The 21,307-nt window shown below is 37.1% G+C and overlaps 1 protein-coding gene across 2 annotated transcripts; it reads right to left on the bottom strand.

Moving 5' to 3' along the window:
• Positions 1-196: 196 nt before the first annotated feature.
• On the bottom strand, positions 197-19,263 carry ctnnbip1 (catenin, beta interacting protein 1). 2 transcript variants are annotated; one of them, XM_084427913.1, is made up of 4 exons: positions 19,086-19,263; positions 12,135-12,252; positions 11,558-11,648; positions 197-2,061 (listed from the first exon to the last, which is right to left on the bottom strand). In XM_084427913.1, exons 2-4 carry the CDS (start codon positions 12,228-12,230, stop codon positions 2,003-2,005), a joined length of 246 nt encoding a protein of 81 aa, XP_084284039.1. In that variant the 5' UTR covers positions 12,231-12,252; positions 19,086-19,263; the 3' UTR covers positions 197-2,002. The 2 variants fall into 2 exon arrangements, with proteins under 2 accessions (XP_084284039.1, XP_084284038.1); XM_084427912.1 differs by having other exon boundaries at positions 12,135-12,249; positions 19,086-19,212.
• Between the last annotated feature and the right edge of the window lie 2,044 nt (positions 19,264-21,307).

Raw genomic sequence — 21,307 nt, 5'->3', positions numbered from 1 at the left:
TATGTTTTTCTTGTACTGGTATCTTATCAGATCCCAAAGACTTCCATAAAGTGGAGCAAAATATGCCCTTATTATGAGATTTCCCTCCAGCTTAGTTCTTATCTCACAGACAGAAGGGTCGAAACACACAACCCAGTCTTTCATACTTGATTTCAGAATAAATTCCATTGGAAGCAAAAACTTTCAATACAACAGGCAGTTTTCAACTCCTTTAATGGTTCAGTCGGTATAGATTTTGGACGCATTTAAGTCAAGGGACGAGGTCAACGGCCATACGGCAAAAAAAAAAAAAAAAGTGAATTTTAAAACAATTAAAAAAAGCAATTCACATTAAATAGTTCAACAGCTCAAGCGAGTAGGGACAACATGCAATGAAGTCAATGAATTAAACAAGAATCCAGAGTGACATTCATATGGTTGCAAAGCTGAAAGGCAACGAACCCAACCTGAAACGCATGTAAGACACGATTGTATGATTCTGATGTTAAGAAACAATGCATAGACAAAACAAGGAGGATTTACAGTTAAAAGCAACCAGATGCACGTTCCTGTCATTGGTGAGATAATGCGTCTGTCACGTGGATAAGTAGCCTTGATGACTGAACACATTCAAATACTTATTGCTGATATTAGCGAGAACTATAAAAGCCATTTCCATAAAAGGACTTACATCCACAGATTAAAAAGGGGTGTACATTGAGGCTCTCGTGACCATTACAGAGCTACTTGAACATATACACCGTAGATCACAATGCAGGCATGCGTCATTTCAAAACACTAGGATACAATTATGTTAAGCAAGTTAACAAAACATGAATACGCATTAAATACCGAACATGAATTAATGTTACCAAAAAGGTCAGAGGCCAAAATACAAAATCAAATTGAAAAAGTTTGGTTTTCAATAATTTAGTTATCGCGGGACGTTTAGCGTCCTCGGAATTGAAACAAGCTCATATTCGCCTTCGTCTTCAAAAACGTGTTTCACTAGCACCACTGAATCACAGTCAAATATACCGTGCCGCATACTCGTGTCCGGGAACGGCACGTCCTGTCACGACGCTTAAGGCTGAGATTGCCATTTGACATGTAAATTTGTGGTTATTATGGTTTCATTCGTATTAAAAACATGCGGTTACAAATCAGAATTGAAGTTTAAAAGGGTTTGTGTTTGTCTACATTTTAAGACATTGAAAAAATAAATAAGGACCTAAGACATTCATTAGATACCTTTAGAAATATTTTACATAAAAACACAGTTGGCACAACTCGTTCACTTTTCTACTTTTTTTCTCACGTTCTGTACAAAAATCTATGAAATTTCACATTAATCCAAACATCGAAAAAACAGATCATGAAACATCAGGTAATTCGTGTACATCGTTCTGCGAGCGTGTGCTTGTGTATGGGCCTCGGTATCCTCCACAACAACATGAGTGTTATTTGGATGAAATTATGATGTGAACAACTACTAAACAATTAAAAAAAACCTGAAAATAATAAAGTAAACAAACAAAGAAAATCTACCTGCATGATCCTGTAGACAGTAAAACAAGAAACTACATACACGCATTCACAAAAAAAAGAAAATTGTCTGTAATAACAACCCATAAGGCGATTTATATTTTTTCGTAGTTTGACCAGACAAATGAAGCTCTTGGTCCATTAAGTCTCTCATGGGAACAAATATAAAACGCCAGTTTTACGGAAGCATGATGCAAAAAAAAAACAAAAAAAAAATTAAAACCCCCAAATCAAATATTTACCCGCCAGGACTCTTTCTGACTGGTTTGCTGTAAGTCACCAGGTAGTGCGGCCGCAGGGCCCGATAGTGTAACAGTTAGTGTGAGGAAGAAGAGGGGAATGGGGAAGAGAAGGGAAGTGGGGCAACTGGCATGCAGCAGAGCCCCGCCCCTCTCCCGTCTCAGGCTCCGCCCTCTCCATCAGTCAACAGTGTTGTGTTGTGTTGTGTTCAGCTGTAGTGACTCGGCATGGCGAGAGGTCACTGTCTCCTGTCCTCGGTCTCTGATCTTGAGAAGGCCATCACCACGTCCTCAGCTCCTGGGAAAAGGACAAAACAATCAAAACCAGTGATAGGATCTGCATCAGACGATAACTGGGTTCAACTGGCCGGTTATTATTCCATATTCACAGATTATATGCAAAAAATAAACAACTATATCATTCATATACATCTATTTTTATACATAAGTATTTTAAGTAATTATATAAATATTACAGATTTACAGAATTAAAATAACTATATAAAGAAATTCACGTCAAAAATGAAATACTTAATTCAATAAGAAGAATACTTATTTTAAAACTATTAGCACGTAGCACTGTATACAGCCACTCTCCAAGCTATTATCCTAACGGCTTTATTAGGCAAGGAAAATGTAATCTTCACAACGGAGCAAATTAAGTGAGCTTGTCCAATGGCACAAACGTTATTATAATGGCTGAAGAGCAGACAGGCTGTGTGGCGTGTAATTAAACTCAGACAATGCCTTGCAATTGTCTGCCTTACAAAACATTCCAAAAGAAATCTAGTATACACTGAATACTGCATACTATTTGTTTAAATGGTATGTAAAACATGCACAAAATAAGCAGTACAGTGTAGCACAACTGTTGTGTACTGAATTCTACAAGTTCCACATCTGCTTTTGGCATGTTTTTTACTCAAAGTAAAAATGTTTTAATTAATGTAATTCTAATAAAATGAGAAAAATAAGTGCATTTAAGCATGGGTTCAAGACCCAGTGTGCTCTGTTGGTCAATGCAGTGTGGGTCATGTATTCAGCACATACAGAAAGTTAGTATTATTTCGAACAGTGCAAAGGTATCTAAAGTCTGAAATCTGTAAAGATAAGCCTTCTTTTATCAGCACTGACCCCACTGACCTCAAATCAATATTTCACACATTCATACTCCAGATGCCCTGAGCTCTGTCCTGGAGAACTGTGGGGATGGATGTTCGCAGTATATCATAATGATCCCATTCATAAGAGTATTGTGAATACAGAGCAGATACATAGACCTCAGTTTGTGTTCACATCAACAAGCTTAACGTCAGGGTCAAATCAGCATCTGTTTTTGCAGCATGCGGCGTGAGACACACGACACCCACATTACCAACCACTGCTTAGGATTTTCTGTGCCGCACCGATAAGAAATTCGACTAAAAGCCTCTATAAACCAAATCTACTACTGTCCATATCTGAAATACGAGAGACCCGTGTGTGAGCCAAAACAAACACTGCAAGAGATGTCCTTTAAAGACATTAAAATGTCACCGGCGGATAGCAGGAAGTCGGTGCGGCTTTTAAAGCAGCAGCAGTTTGTGATTTCAGTCAGGTTCGGGCCAAGTCTTATCAAGGGAAGGCTCTAATCAATTCCAATCCTGAATTAACGATCCCGCCCGGGGATGGAAAACAAACCCCTGCAAACCAGGCAAACAGGATTTGCAGGTCCAGCTGTCCCTAGATGAACACGGATTAATAACAATACCACGATTGTGTAAACAGTAGTAAATAAACAGCAAAACGTGAGCTCTGTCCAGATTATTTTAGGTCAGGTGGACGTCTGAAGGTCAAAGGCAGTTTGCTGCACAGGACGTACTCCAATATCATATGTTTTGCAACCCAGTTATGGACCTATTTTTTTTTTTATTCTAAACTGGTTTGAAGAAAAAGTAGTGTTTTGACTGACCTAGCTGAAGCTTAATAAGCAGAAAGCACAATGTTAGCATGTTAATTTCCTCTGCCTTTCATGTACTCTAACCCACAAATCAGACACTCCACAGCCTCAGTATAAAATGACCAGTTTTATCTCCAGGACTTATTCTCAAAGAGCAGAAGAAACCCATTCAACATCAAAGATGCCATTTTACCTTACTAAAGGTCTGTGTATTTTGGAGATGTTCTTTACAAAAAATATATACTAAAAAAGTATTGCACTTAAAACTAGGCATTATAAGACAACTTCTAAGTCTGTTTTATGTGGTTATTGGCCTATAACTTTAACACTCAAATGAAGATACTCTTTAAAACAGGGAGGGTAAGAACAATGACTTTTCATCTTTCTGATTAAAACAAAGCAGGAACATTAGCACACAGAGAGACAGTGAATTTGATCCAGCTTCAGACGAGTGTTAGCACCTTACTGAAAACACTGAAGCTTCGCACCCTGTTCACAGGTTGTATGTCGTCTAATTCTACTGAAAACGGGTCTAATTTCAGTCTTTCCGACGCTTTAGCTTACAGCAGAATAAAACAAATACTCTTAATAGAAAAAGAGCAATGTTTTGATTTTTGAATGATAGTCACAGAATCAGTGTTTATACTTTTCAGGGAAATGTCTCCACATAATAAGCTGGAATAGGATAGAAAATGTAACATCCACATGACACATCACAGTGTACAGACTCCACTGTATAGACTGTAAACATGATGAAAATGAGACCGATGCTGAGTATTGAGACTACTTAACCATCAACAGCATGTCTTTGATCCTGTATCATCTTTACAGTTGCATAATGCTTGCGTAACGGCCTGATCATGATTAAGGACGAAGCTTTATAACAACTGACCGGCTGCTCTCAACATCCTCACAGTTGAAACTGAAAGTGCGTTTAAGCGGAAGGAGGATGGAGAGACAGTGGAGGAAAATGTCCCTCTCCATCTTCCGCCTGCCTTCGTTATGATCGCGCCACTCCCTGCGACACACGCTGTGTCAGGATCACAAGCCAACGCGCCGCAGACGTCACAACCCTCATGAGCCGTCGCCTAGCAACAGCTCAGAATCAGATTGCATCACAATCCGGCAGGCAGCAAACACCTATGAACAAACAGCATCACATCCCCGTATCACTGCCTCTCTCCAATACTGCCCTGTTTAACCTCGAACCACAATCCCGGAGGAATACACTCACCCTAATCCATTATCATATCACAAAACACCTGTGGTCTATGATACTGAAGGGACAGTGCTTTAATTGTGAAGGTGAAATCTCTGATAGGAACAGCTTCATTAGACTAACACGCTCTAATTTTATGAACTTAATGGCGCAATCAGTAATTTTTACCTCGATAAACAGTTGTGCACAAATAGAAATTAATACAATAAAAAAATAACAACCCAGTAATTAGATAATAATAAAAGCTGTTTTATGGTGTGGGTTGCCTCTCAATGTAAAATAAAAACACTAATCTAAACCTAACAATTACTCAGGAAACAACTAAATACACTAAATATGAAACTACTATTACTATGTGGACCTTTAGATCAATGACACTGTATGATTAGAGGTCATTTCCTAATTCGTCCCTGTTTAACAGCAATAGTAAGTCTGTCACCTGTGAATCATCTGATAATAGCAATATAATGATGACACCAGACAGGGCACTCTTCTGATTCAAAGATGATGGCATTCAGATCACCGCTGAGGAGCTGCGATAGCAGGTATTACTGGCCATTAGGAAGTGTGCTTAAACATGGCCAGCAGTGAGTGTGTGGGACTGACAAACAACCACACATACACCCCCACACCATTCTGTGTGGATCACGCAAGACACTTCTACATCTACAAAAACTCAAAAGTAGCCAAAAGTTGACTCACGGTCCCAGACATCCCTCTAAAGTTTCATTTCCATTTCAGTGCTAGAGATCTAGCTGTGGGCATAATCGTCAATCAGACTAATTAGCACACACACACACACTATTATATAATGAATTGGAAATCTTTTTTTTTTTTTTTTTAACCAGTGCATCTATACTGGTATTTCCGTTACAGGCAATGTCTGTAGAGGTGAGTGAGGGTCTGACCCATGTCAGGAATGCAGTGTTGACTCATTTAGCCCTGCTTCCAGAGAATAAATATGTGCTTGTTTTGTTTTGTAATTAATTAGCTCATGCAACCAAATAAATTAAGATTTTTATTTTGTAGAAAGAGAATTGTCAATTTGAACTTTATTCTGCTCTTCTCATGATAGCTGTGTGAGACAAGAAAGACAACTGTGAAGGCCAACAACGGGACAAAGGAACAGAACGTCATGTTCGGATGTTGCTAAAGTTATCTGTACCGTTAACCATGAATCAGAGTCTGTAGAAATGACATCAACAGATTATCCATTTGACTAAGTATTAGTGTTTCCGTATGTTAACTTAGTTCAAGGCTGGATCCTCTTACACACACACACACACATAATATATATACACACACACACACACACACACACACAGTACAGGCCAAAAGTTTGGAAACATTACTATTTTTAATGTTTTTGAAAGAAGTTTCTTCTGCTCATCAAGCCTGCATTTATTTGATAAAAAAATACAGAAAAAAAAATGTAATATTGTGATATTATTACAATTTAAAATAATTGGTTTTCAATTTATTATACTTTAAATTATCATTTATTTCTGTGATGCAAAGCTGAATTTTCAGGATCATTACTCCAGTCTTCAGTGTCACATGTGACATCCAGTCTATCACATGTTCCTTTAGAAATCATTCTAATATGATGATTCATTATCAAAGTTGGAAACAGTTCTGCTGTTCCAAAAAAAAAAAAAGCAAATGTTTTAAAAATAGAAATCTTTTGTAACAACAATATACACTACTGGTCAGTAATTTGGGGTTAGTAATTTTTTTTGGAAATAAATCAATACTTTTATTCAGCAAGGATGTGTTAAATTGATAAAAAGTGATAGTAAAGAAGAAGATTTATATTATTAGAAAATATTTTATTTTGAATAAATGCAGTTCTTTTTAACCTTTTATTCATAAAATATATTAGGCTGCAGAACTGTTTCCAACACTCATAATAAATCAGAATATTAGAATGATTTCTAAAGGATCATGTGATAGACTGGATGTCACATGTGACACTGAAGACTGGAGTAATGATCCTGAAAATTCAGCTTTGCATCACAGAAATAAATAATAATTTAAAGTATAATAAATTGAAAACCAATTATTTTAAATTGTAATAATATATCACAATATTACATTTTTTTCTGTATTTTTGATCAAATAAATGCAGGCTTGATGAGCAGAAGAAACTTCTTTCAAAAACATTAAAAATAGTAATGTTTCCAAACTTCTGGCCTGTACTGTATATATATATTGAGATTGGCATGGTTTTATTTCAGTTAGCCTAATAGCTGGTTTGATTTGCATTGAGAGATGATCTTATGGAAAGTACTCCATGCCAATCTCTAGGTATGTGATGATGTGGGGCTATTTTAATTCCAAAGGCCAAGGGAACTTTATAAGGATGCATAGTATCCTGGATCCATGAAGTAACTGGCCTGTTGACTGTAACTGATAAAAATCTGCCTGCCTCTATGGGAATTTAACATAGGGGTGTCCAGACTTATGCACCCTGTATTTTAAGGAAGAACATTTATTTATTTACGATACATTATTCATTCACAAAGAAAATTGGTGTCCTTAAAGGTTGGATTTTTCCTAATTTTTTTAATTAAGGCATTAAGTTCAATTTCCAAAAGATGATTTTTTATTCCTCTTTTTAGTCAACTTTAGCATGGGTGTCTAAACTTATGCATAGCACTGTATTTATAGAAATATGATTAAAATTAAATAATATACTGTATTATTTAATAATTAATCAATAAATAGAATAAAAAATTAATACATTATTCTAATAGACCCTAAATGTTACTTTCTCCCTTCCACATGACAGTGTAATTTCTTTAAAGCAGGTTCTGTGGCTCATTAATTTGCTTATCGGGGGAAACAGACATTTAGACTATTACTACTGCAATTAGAAACGGGTCCCAATCTACAGCAGAAGAGGATAATGATGTGAACAGCAGGATGGCGACAGGGCTGTTTAATAACATCTACTGCATTATTATGCTGTGCAAGTGGACCACCTAAAAACACTTTCACAGCTGCCAAACAAAATGAAGTTACAATGACCAAAAATGGACAGATTAAGGTTAGGCTTAAAATACCAGAGCCTGAGAGGAAATTATCCATGTAAACCTTCAGCCTATATAGTTTTTTTTTTAATTTTTTTTTTTTACCCTCTTTAATTTTAGCGATGTAGCAACAGTAATTCATTCAAAACATCATCAAATCTATAAAATAAAAAATGGCTTGTAGTTTGCACACACTATGAGAAAATGATGTTTTCTGTGTGTTTTGGGCAATGACTCATTGGTTCAGTGATAAAGGGTCTTAAGAGCGCTGTCTGTGTCGCATCAGTCCACTGATGCAGTGCAGTCTGGGATTATACTGTCTGAGGATTATACCAGCAGACACAAGACAAAAGACTGTTGACTCGGCTGTGTCAGTCTAAAAGATGGATAATACACAACTAACTCGTGCATAGCTTTGAACTCTTCTTTAAAGGGCAGGCACTTACACAACAAAGACAATAAAGCTTGTAAAGGAGGACGTAAAAGAGCAGCTTCCTTTCAAATGCTTTGTCACACAGACAAGACCAAATGAGTGAGTGTGATGTCCTCACACCATCCGTCTGTAATTAACAATCTGGCTTGACTGAAGGTCCCCTAATGAGGCCTGTTCCACTCCCTCATCCACACACGAAGCCCTTGTCCACCCCGCTCGACACTCTATTCCATCGCCATGGAAACTGTCTACTGTACTCACTTTGTTGTTCAGTTCCCAAGGCATCCATAAAAGGGGTGGCAGGCTCTCTCACAGCCTCGTTGTCGGCTTTCAGCCAATGGTGAGGATCAATCAGAGACAGGCCTGCCACTCGTGCTTCTTTTGGATCCAAATTATCAAGCTACCTCTCGTCTAATATATATGTTTTATAATTGTATATAAAAAAATTATTATTAGAAAAATTAAAATCGTATGAACGGGACGCCAAATGCACATATTCGCCTAATTATCGCAGAAATAAAGAGTTGCCTGATCATTTTATCTTAGCTGCATCTATTTCTTCAGGCCTGTTAATGAGTCTGCTTGGCATGGTATAAAGCTTTGAGCTGCATGAACTCTCAAAAGTTCTCCTACGCCCATCATCCTCCCCCAGACACCACCATCCAGTTTCATCCTCTAAACTTCAAGGCCTTAGATGAGATTAAAGTTGCATTACAAAATTTAGAATATGCGTCTATGGTAATTAGCCAATTAGATGGTCCCATATGCAAATTTGTTTAATCCGTAGACTAGTAAACAGGGAAAGTAACAGGTTTGGAGCATCTGAAGGAGTAAACATACCAGGTTTGTACACAGCTGAGTGCAGAACTCACTGTTGCAATGTTTGGGTGCTTGGCTATTGCTAAGGTGTTCTGGGGTAGTACTTCTGGGAGCCTATCCACAAGGATTAATGTTATATATGGTGTGGATCCCACCTTCACGGTCAAATAATCAATCAAACCTGTCCAGCTGAGATCAAAACTGACCGCATTCAGAATAGCACGATCATGCCTAACATTTCTCTCTCAAAAACATTCAACACAGAAGTGTTTATTCACATCTGAGAACAATAGCCATTGAGAAAGTGAAATGGTCAGCATCAGTGGTCCGAGTCTATTCAGCTTGTTCGTCTGCACACAAACGTGTTACTGTGCCCATCACAGATGAACTCCCATCCTTATTCACATAACATTATTGACAGCAGCCCTTTAATTGACCCCAGAAATCTGAGAGGCTTACAGATCAGTCATTCTTGTAAATGTAAAGCCATATAGCATTTCTTTTTTTGTAAGCATCATCAGAAGCAAACTAAGCCTTATCTGCAAAGCTATACTAGTCACTGGGTGACTCATTTTCCAAGGTGTTGGACACAAACACAGGCTCCTCTGAGACAGCTGGATACGTAAATAATTCATCCAACTGTGGTATAGTCCCCTGAGATGCGGCGCTATTTTGCCTGATGTGAAAGAGAAAGCATTAGCGCGAGAGTGCCATCTATATGCACCAATACTACATAGTCATCATTCAGACCAGCGCCGTGAAAGGCATGAAAGCGAGGCTGTGAGGGATAGACACATCGCGTTTTCAATAGCATCCGCTGTAAAAAAGCTCCTAGATCACTTTTAATGTTCCACAGCTCATGTTGTCCAGAGTTGTTGTTTACTGAAATCTAACATATTTAACACATATTGGTTTACTCCCCTAAATTATTCCTGATGGCCCTCGTCTGTGCATTAAACAAAGGTTGTTCTTCATTGCGTGTTGTTCATTAAGTCCCTTTCATCTCTGCCTCATTAGACTGCATTTGATAGACAGAGATCGCTTTCATCTAAGGGCTGCCGTTTCCATTTTTTTATTCTAGAAGCACATCACATCTTAAAATCACTCACCAGCGATGGAAGATTTCATAACATTGGAGCAAACGCACACAAAGATCTGCTTAAAAAGGATTTTGAGCAAGAACAATCCCAGATGTACAATACACATCTATTTCCATCTATCTTGTGCTACTGCATTATTTATAAAGATCCTTCCAAAACGATCACTTTACAACCAGGCTTATATGCATATTTAATGAAAACTAAATGTGTGCTCCACACTTTTATGCACCACATGTTAATGTTATTTACAACATTAACATTTTTCCCCTGTCAAAAACACATCACATTTTACAGAGCATGTGAACTCTATGACAAAGTGCTCAGTTAATGCATTTTGGTAAGACATTACAGTGCCATTCTCACTATGGCATATAACTGAGTGAATTTAACTCACTCTAGAACTTTAGATCAACTGATCAGAGTTAAAAGCACAGGAAAATAACATTTGTAGTTCAAACTGCCTACTTGAAATATTTATGTCGTGCTAGCGCCCCCTTGTGGAATAAGCTACAGCATCACATTGTCCCAATATAAACAAATCTTGCTAATTTTATATATGTGACCCTGGACCACAAAACCAGTCACATGGGTCTTTTTTTTTTTTTTTTTTTAGATCTATACATCACTGTTGTTGAATAAATAAGATTTTCATTGATGTATGGTTTGTTAGGATAGGACAACATGCGGCCGAGATACAACTATTTGAAAATCTGGAATCTGAGGGTGCAAACCATCGAAACATTGAGAAAATCGCCTTTAAAGTTGTCCATTTATGTTCGCGATTGTGCTGCTTTCACTCACAAAAATAAATGTTTTTATATATTTACGATAGGAAATTGACCAAATATCTTCATGGAACATGATCTTTACTTAATATCCCAATGATTTTTGCCATAAAAGAAAAATCGATAATTTTGACCCTTACAATGTATTGTTGGCTATTGCCACAAATATACCTGGCCTACTTGTGACTGGTTTTGTGATCCAAGGTAAAGAGAAACAGATAGACAGACAGACAGACAGACAGATAGATAGATAGATAGATGGATAGATAGATAAAATCTAATATATGCATGATCTAAAGTCACCTTTCCATATTTTAACGACACCATTTCAAATGATGAACTAAACAATCAGGAAAGGAAAGACAATAATTCTTCTAATCTTTCAATGCTACCTTAGAGTGTTAGTGGTAAAGGGTGGAGGTGTGATGTGATGTCATCGGTTTGGTCATCAGTAAATGTTGACTTACCCTGGTCAATAGGGTGCTGTGGCAACTGACTCATCTGGCTATGCACCACGCCTGCATAATTCCGCAGAAATGCTTCCTCATTTGGTGTCAGCTGGAAGGGTGGGGACAAAAAAAACACATTCACATATGGCAATGAAAATCCATGCCAGCGTCTGGTTAAGAACTACACAGAGGTTTTAAAACGCAACTAAACTGTCATACGCTAAATCCGTTTAAAGGAACAATGAACCGATCACCATATTCGAGACAATGGCTGGTTTCTATATTTTAAAGAAAACATAAGTATCCAAACGATAATCAGCTTATTTTGCGTTATTAATCAATCAAAGCAGGTTTAAAAAAAAAAAATTTAATGTAACCAAGATTGTGCAGCTAGGGGAAAAATAATATTAACCAATTACCTATTTCTTAATTATGTAATTTAATCCTCACAGACACAATCATGTCTTGCTCTATTTCTCACAGAACATTTTTTCACTCAGAAATGTCACATTACTTATGTTAAAAACGAATGCTATTTCATGTCGTCTATAAAGCACATCAGAAGATGTCTTATTCTCACTGGTCTGACACTTACATTTGATCCCATTTTCTTGAGCATGAGCAGCACCCGCACCTTCTGCTGGATGTACATCTCCTCAGGAGACTTGCCAGGGGCTTCCTCTCGGTTCATCCCCCCTGCTCCTGACGCACTGCTGAGCAACCGCACACAGAGCAAGAGAGGATTCAATTATTCATACCTCACATTTATTTTCAGAACTCGTGAGTTGAATACATTCCTGCTTGGGTTTCATACAAAAAAATATAATGCATGAGGGCCGAAAAATGTGAATTAGATCTAAAATCAACTGCAATGAACATTAGATAACTACATTAGTTAACATGAACTGCACTTCTACAACATTTATTGTTTGTTAATTTCAACATTTACTAATAATACATTATTAAAATCAAAAGTTGTATTTGTTAACATGAGTTAATGCACTGTGAAGTAGCATGAACAAACAATGAACAGCTGTATTTTTATTAACTAACAAATGTATTGCTAATGTTTGGTTCAGGTTAGTTAATACATTAACTAATGTTAACAAATGAAACCTTATTGTAAAGTGTTACCATTTATTTAAACGGAACAGATAGAGATATAGAGAAGAAAAAAACATTTCTACCTGTACAAACTGGCATACATATCTGGCTTAAATATCAAACCCATCATAACCTTTGCAGAAAGCTTCTAATTAAGGAGAATGACAGTGTCTGAAGTCTGAACACACTTCAGATCATGGAGCAGGTTGACAGCATCATAAATGGCCCTCATGCATATTTAATGGAAGATCTAACAGTGCTCCCAGCTTTCCCTCGTCTTGCTCACTTCCTAATGACCTATTTTCAAACTTGCACTCAGTGTGAAACAATTTTAAGGACCTTGAGGAGCAAAAGAAAAGAACATAATCACAGATGAGAAAGCCACAATTTTCAAAACGATCTGATGCCTCAAATGTTATTTTCCAGAAAAAGCATCACAACACAATAAACAAAGACAGTCTGTGGTCATACCATCTAATCCACAATCAATGCGATAATGCATCTCACACCAATGTCATGTGGGAGAAGGAAAAAAAGAAAAAAACTCACAGACTGGCACTCACAATAGAGCAAAATGAATGACATTAAATATATTCTGGGGTTTTGTGAATCTGTCAGATTGAATCCTTTGGCGACATCCAGAGCCTGTGATGTCTCACGCCCTCTTATCTGCACAAAGAGCCTCTAATACAGTACATGTTGACAGCTTGTTTGATGTGGGGTTAGCCTATATTTCATTGGAAAGCTGGCTCATGGCTCCAACCCTTTATTGCACGACAGATACATTTGTCTGGCCTTGACTTTAAGAGTGACAGTACCTCCCCTAGCCAATCTGCCGTGTTAACAGCTTATATTTCTGAAGGCACTTAAATGTAAGCCGGGAAAAGACATTAAGACGGAAAGTGGTATAAGAAACGGGTAACGCTGGCAAAATAACTAATCTACATTTCCTCTACTACAGTCACAGACTCATCAGTCACCAAAGGGCCGTGCCATCAAAAGGGCTTCATATTCAATAAAGCATGCACTTTATTCCGGCAGCCGTGGGGGGATGAGGAGTGCTCGCAGATGAAAGACACGAGAGGGACCGGAGAGGCAGCTCGGCAGCTCTGTGACACCAGGCACACCTTCAGGGGGGAGACCGTTCACTCTCCCTCTCGCGCTTTTGATCATGACTGTCCGTCCTTCCTGCTGGAAACCAGACAGGCCAGACAGCAGGCAGACTCACTGCAGCTCAGCTCTGCCGCAAACACCCAAGAAAAGCCTGTGTAACAGCACCATTACTTCAGCCTTCCGAGGTATGAATCTCTAAAAAATGGCCCGTAATCTCTCAGGGCTTTAGATCTGTAGCACACCTCAGCTCTGGAGCAGGTGCTTTGTCTGAGCAAGTCTGCAGATTTCATAAAATATGTGGATGTCAGGCTGTAAAAACTGGGAAAACCATTATCAAAATCGTTTGTTAATCAAGCCATGAACACAACACAATATGACTTATAAAATGGTACATTTAGGAAAAACTAATTTGGAAAAGAAGAGGTTATGGATGCAAAACATTGGAAATCTGACTCTATAAATACATACTTATAGATGGCATATAACCAATATTACGGACCTATAACATTCTGCCAGTTGCTTTAAAAATAAACAATGTTCAAAATGAAGCTGCAATCCATAATTTTACATGCTTTAGCCATGGATTCCCAAAACTGTGTCCTAAATTAATTTCCCAGACTCAGAGTATAAAATATGTCTGTTGTTAATATTCTTATTACATTTTAATAAACTTTTTTTTAATTCATTATTTATCATTTACATCATTTATCATTTTCTTAGAATAATAAAGATTTTCTTCGAATATTTTATTAATCTTAGAATTAATTAAAAAAAGATTATATATATATATATATATATATATATATATATATATATACACATACACATATACATATATATATATATATATATATATATACATATATATATATATACATATATATATATATATATATATATATATATAAATATAAGAATACATATAATATAAGAAAATAATAATAATAATAATAATGATTATAATTATATATATATATATATATATATATATAATTTTTTTCTTGGCAAACTCAAGAGTTATAAAATTATACTCATAATACCAATAATATTTAATAAACATATATATATATAAAAACTTGACAAAAACTAAAAAAGAACATATATATACATATATATATATATATTTTTTTTTTATTAAGCACTGGCATTTATCACATTAATCTCAAACCCAGGTTTGGGAAAAACCTGTTTTAGCACATTTAAATGAGAATAAATATAGGAAACATATATAATTAGTATACATAACTAATACAAATAAAAAAAACCTCTAAATTATTCCACAGATTCCACACACACACTCCTCATCAAGCGACAGGCAGCATGTTACCTAAATCCAATTTTTTTTCACAAAGAATCCAAGCGAAAACATCAATGTAATCAGTTTTATTGCCACCCACCAGATGTCATTTTAGACTTTGCCTGATTTCACAGTGGAAGATGTCAAATCATGTGACGATGGGTCCTTTGGGCTGACGGCTAAATATAGAACACGTCTCCTCTGGTTCAGTCATGACCCAGGCTGCACTGAGGCTCAAATTAGTCTCATTTGGTTTCCCACAGTTTAATTGGGGCTTAATTCAAATTACAACATAGAGAAAAGCAGATAAAGTCAAAGTGTTTTAGCCTTGGTACGGTCACTGGGAGTTATCTCACTGGTGGTGCAAGGTCATAACATTGAGTCAAAGCGACGATACTGCAAAAGATCTGTTCATCAGTGACTCCTGCCACTATCCATGTAGGGAAGGTGCAGAAGCTCTGGAAGGAGATCCACAATCCAGTTAGCAGTTCTATTTATAGACTCATCAAGTCATTTGAATCCTCACAAACCGCTTGCAGAGAAAGATTCCTCAATTGTTTGAACATCACATGTGACAGAAATCATGCATCTGAAATTCATCTTCAACTCAAGAAACATCTTTTGCAGAAGGTCAGAATGAAATATCTGAATATGCACAATTCCCTACTGTATAGTATGCAAAAAGCAGTGTCTCAAACATCACTGATGCTCGTGTTGAAATGGGAGCAATTCCCTGCAGCAATGTTCCAACATCTTAGTGGAAAGCCTTCCCAGAAGAGTGGAAGACAGGGAGGACCAACTCCTTAAGAAATGCACATGGTTTAGAAATTACAGTGTCTATATACTTTTAGCCTTGTAATGAATGAAAAGCAATCAATATCCTTCTGTTGACCAGACCAGAACTAATTCAGCTCATCAAAAAAGATGCCCTCAAAACATAACAGTTTCAGCTTGTGACTTAAATGAAAAAAATAATAATAATACAAAAACTGCTGTATTTGCAGCCAGAAGGTTAACAGTTATCCAATCACCATCTAAATCACAACTGGCACAAATGGGTTTCCATAGTATACAGATCCCAGGACACAGTGGGTTTTTCTATGGATCTTAATGTTACATAACCTTTGCCTGTCAGTGAAAACAGGCAATGCTGGCTTGAAGAATTATTGGATGGGACGGGCTGCCAAGCCCCAAAACTAATTTAACTTCTGTCAGTGAACATGTCATCCTGACCAGCTTTTGTTCAGTTTAGTTTGAGAGAGTTGTGAAGCAGCAGAGGGCACTGTTCTAGTAAGATCTGTTATATGGCTCACCAACCCTTGACTAAACCGAAATCCATTTACATGACCAGAAACTAACCGGGCCAATCGGCATCCAGTAAATCAGGTTATAATTAAAACCAGACCTGTCCTGACTTTGTTAATCTTTCTTTCCCTCAACTTTCCAGTCTACTTTGAATAGAATAAAATAAAGTTAGAGGTGATTTTAGCAGAAAATGTGGTGTAGCGAAATTTTTAACCAAAATACAGACTTCCTTTGAAAAGCTTGAGTTGTTTTTGTGCCATGTTTGCCAGCAGATATGATGGGAAACTAGCCGTTCACATTTACAGTGTGGAAACAATAGCTTCTATATTTGACAACAATAGAGATGAGGCAGCCAGATGACAAATAACTAGGTCATAACTTAGCAATGCATGACCCAGCAATGCAATGCAATCACAAATCACATTTTTAAACCTTTTTTCAATTCGCATTTAAAAGGATAGTTCACCAAGAAATGAAAATTCTGTCATCATTTACACGCCCTCAAGTTGTTCCAAACCTGTGTGAAGGTCCTACTATGGAAGTCAATGGTGCCCATCAACCGTCTGGTTATCGACACTTTTCAAAATATCTTCTTTTGTGTTTAGAAGAAGAAAGAAACTCATACAGGTTTGGAACAACTTGAGGGTGAGTAAATGATGAGAGAATTTTCATTTTTGGGTGAACTATCACTTTAAGTAAATCACAAGTTACTTTTTATGACAAGGTGTGAAGTGGTTTAAACCATAGTGAAGATTTTGAAAGCTTATTTTGTCAATGCATCATCTCAGTATTCAAATCAGTCTAGTATAAGTGTTTCACAAGATGGTTGTTATGCACCAGAGAGCGCTTGTCATGAATCACAATACAAAATCCACTGCAGTGGGAAGCTCCCTTTGGGATCGCTGCTGCACCGGCTGTCGGAAATATACAGCTACGTGAAATGACAAGACAGTTCTCTCCATAATACGATTTAGGAAACCTTAAACTAAATGGGCTCAAACACTAGGATATATTTCAAGGTAGAAAGTCAACCCTGTCCTCATAGGGTGTGGCTAATTTGTCTGGGATTGAAGATTTAAACCAGGTAGAAGTTCATAACTCCAATTAATACATAATTATAAAAAATATATATATATATATATTTTTTTTTTTCTTCTTTTAAATTAATATTACATTTCCCAAAAAGGACTGAGATTGTTAATAGGTAAAACGAAAGGTTTTGTCTTCAAAGTCAGAGAAAGTGAGCCAAAGAGGATTTTGCTAATTGCAACAGAAAGAATCAACATTTGCAGCCAACGAGGCTTATTTGAGCCTGAATTCCGGCCTTGATCATGTAGGAGCAGGCCTGTAAGGCATATTAGACCCAGCTTGTGTTGTGTCTGACGGGACAGAAAGGAGAGGGGGTAGGGGGATGCCAAGCGACACCAGGGGGGCTGGGCTCCCCAACAAAAAAAAAAAAAAAAAAAAAAAGTGTTGAAGCTTGGCTTGGCAGGAGGTCTGAGTCCATGCCTAAGCTTGTAGCTCAAAGGCAGCTGATGATCTCCCTTCGGGACGCAGAGGTTGAGCGGTCCATGAGCCGCACCTGCCCCCCCCCCCCCCCCCCCCCCCCCCCCGCCCCCCCCGCCCCCTTACCATAGAGGAGGGGAACCATCTCTCTCGGATTCAAAGAGCTAGAATCCCTCAGGAGAATGTGAAGACTAAAGAAAAACAGTTTCACTTCCAAGTTCACAAGTAGCTGGCCCTGCCCTGTCCCGTCAGCTCTCGAAGCCTGGCGTAGTTCAAGTGCCCATACAGGCAGACTGCCAGTTTCATAGCCGAATGTGAGCCACACTGCAGCTGACAGATGTATTCTGTATTCACAATGAGTTTAGGGTGTGGAAAGACTAAAAATAGACTATCATTGCCACTAAGACATGATCAAATGGTACAAGTGACTGAGATTCTTTCTGAACTACGAGTCTAAGATAATCAAACAAACCTATGCAAGCAATCACAAGAACTCAGCATAAAAGTGTTGCACTTTTTCCCCCCAATAAAAACTAATTAAATCAACGATATAAACCTGACGCTTGCAACACCAAGATCATGGGTTCGATTCCCAGGCAAAGCATTAAGAATGTAAATGTGTACCTTGAAATGCAATGTAAAAAAGCGTCTGCCAAATGCATAAATGTAAATAAACCTGCAATCACAATGAATATTCAAACATATCTGTGCATTCACAGCAGCAGATTCATGTGCTGAAAGAGGGCGAAAGGCAATGAATGTAAACAGTATAACGTGTATAGATAATAAACGACGTCATTCATTTGCATATTAGATTACAATTCGATTTTAAGTATCGGTCTAACACTGAACTACAGCAGACAGTTCGCGGACTGGAATCACTCCAGTCCTCTTCTCTCTTCCTGTGGCAAAACCCGCGCACAAATCGTTCATATATCTTTAAAATGAAGAATGTCAGTCAAACAGACTTTCTTTTATCTACGACTATGGTGTTTAAAGGAGAAAAGTTAGTGTGAGTAAGATACAGGGGGTGTTTTAATAGGCAAACCGGACAGTGGGGCTGTAACAAAGCCCTGAATGAAGTTCCCACAATTCCCATTCACATACACACACACATTAGCTCGCTAGCAACAGAAAACAGCCAAACCGCTTCAATTCGCCCCTCGTTTTTGGGCGTAATTTTTTACATCTAACTCTAACACCTCCGCTTTGGTGGCTTACCTCTCCTGGTCCAGGATTCTGTCGTTTTTGTTGTATTTGAGAGCTGTGTTGTGTATAAGGAGGAGTCCTGTTCCGGGGTCACATCCCGACAGTCGGTAGCGCTGGAGTGACTCGAGAGCGTAAACGCGCCGCTGCTGAATCAGTTCCTGCCGGAGCGCGACGCGACCGACGCCAGCAGAGGGCGCTGTGACGCTGCCGTACACTGGATATATCCGACTAGAGATCAGTGAGCAAGAAAAGAAAAGAAAAGAAAAGAAAAGAAAAGAAAAGAAAAGAAAAGAAAAGAAAAGAAAAGAAAAGAAAAGAAAAGAAAAGAAAAGAAATAGTATCCTGTATATTATATTATTAGAGCAATAAAAAGTCATAACATTCTGAGAAGTGCCTAAGGATCAACTGACAGAACGTTAACAACTTTCTGATCAAGTGCTGATCTAATCTAGTAAAAAAAATATTAAATGTTTCATACGTTATCATTATATTGTATTGTATTATATTATTATAAGAGCAATAAAAAGTCCTAACATTCTGTGAATGTGAACAATAAATGTAAAAAAAACAAAACCATTTTGGAGCATTGATCTAGTGCTTATCTGATTGTATAAATGTACGTTTATATAGGTATAAATATACGTAATCATCATATTGTAGCCTTTTATATTATAATGAGGAATAAAACATCACATAACACTGCATTTTTTGTGTGGTACCACTGTAATAGATCATTCTATTTTTCAGTTTTTGTATGATTACTTTATCTAAAAATCACTGCTGTGGCCATCTCATGTACTCTGAAATTATTTTGACTGTATTCGACAGCTGTTTTCTTACATGTTATCAACATCCTGTTCTCTTTATACTGGACAAAAGGAAACATGAGACTTTGCAGTTTCATCATATATTCCTATGATTGACATAAACCTTACACAGTACATTACCTCCTTGATGGCATAATAATAAAGTACTGCTATTCAATAACTTGTAGTTTGCAGTTGTTTCGACTGTGAACATGACAGGTAGGCTACTAATGAACCCCTTTCAGTTCCACAGAGTTAAGAATTAGAGCACTGTATTAAAGATTTGTTGAAGTAGCCCAAGTAAGATTCATGTTTCTCAGGATTAAATACTAATGCCATATCACAGAAAATCCTTCAATTGAACTCAACTGAATTCATTGTTTTTACTGCTATCAGTAGTGTTTTTGTGGCCTATAGTTACTGAGAGATTCCCAGCAGTCTTGTTTACTGTACTCTTCACACTGGGAAAGCCTCATTCATTACACAATAAAGATTGAGGACTCATGAACTTCCAGTTCCCCTTTTATCTCCGTTTCATCTGTGTGTATATTTCCCTAACACGAACAGTAATAACATTAAAACGCTGATCAGACAAATTTGACTTCCTGTCCCAAACTAATATGAATTCCGGAAATTCAGTAGGGTGAATTCTGGTAAATTGGGCCTCGTTGTAAAAAAAAAAAAAAACGGCCCAATTTATTATTCCCCAGCGACAGACAAAGTCAGGCATACAAAGACAGCCAAAAAGTCTGGATCCTTTTCACTGCTTCTGTTCATGAAAATATCAAAAACCATTCAATAAAAAATAACCCACAAATCAGTTTCAGAATCAATAATTTAAGGCAAAAATGAGAATGAATAGCACATTTTCATAACTCAAATCATCTTGGCAAAAATTTGTAACAAAGCAGTCATGTTTAAAAACTGAAATAATACATTAGTAAACCAAGAAATTCAAGATCCCAGAGTTTCACACTGTGAAGTGGCTAAAGATCACGGTACATAATCAAAAACAAAATAATGTTGATTTGGACAAGACCATAGCATGAAAGGTACTCAGTTAGTAGTCCGATAGATGATAATCAATACCTTTACAAATACTAAAATTCATTCATGGATTCATTCTATGTTGAAGTTCTTTTTCAGTCCACTAATCTTCCTTCCATTATTATAAGTGTATGCAGTGGGTGTTTATAGGACTTCTATATATATATATATATATATATATATATATATATATATATATATATATATATATAAAGATTAGATGGATTTGACTTTTTATCTCTTCTTTAAAAATTCACATTGTAGAGGACATTTAAAGATTCAAAATAAACAACATTTATGCATGTGATGAGAAAAACCGGATAGCAGTAGATTCAGAATACTGTGGTAATGCATTCTGGAACTGATGAAGCTTGAACCGGA

The sequence above is a fragment of the Rutilus rutilus genome (assembly GCF_951802725.1).
Source record: "Rutilus rutilus genome assembly, chromosome: 13".
Classification (NCBI taxonomy): domain Eukaryota; kingdom Metazoa; phylum Chordata; class Actinopteri; order Cypriniformes; family Leuciscidae; genus Rutilus; species Rutilus rutilus.
This window is presented reverse-complemented; position numbering and strand designations above follow the sequence as displayed.

Coding starts and splice junctions, on each gene's coding strand:
- ctnnbip1 (XM_084427913.1), bottom strand. CDS start 12,230: ATGAACCGAGAGGAAGCCCCTGGCAAGTCTCCTGAGGAGATGTACATC. Junction 11,649..12,134: donor TCAAGAAAATGGGATCAAAT/GTAAGTGTCAGA, acceptor CCACCCTTCCAG/CTGACACCAAATGAGGAAGC. Junction 2,062..11,557: donor ACAGCACCCTATTGACCAGG/GTAAGTCAACAT, acceptor TCCTTTTCCCAG/GAGCTGAGGACGTGGTGATG.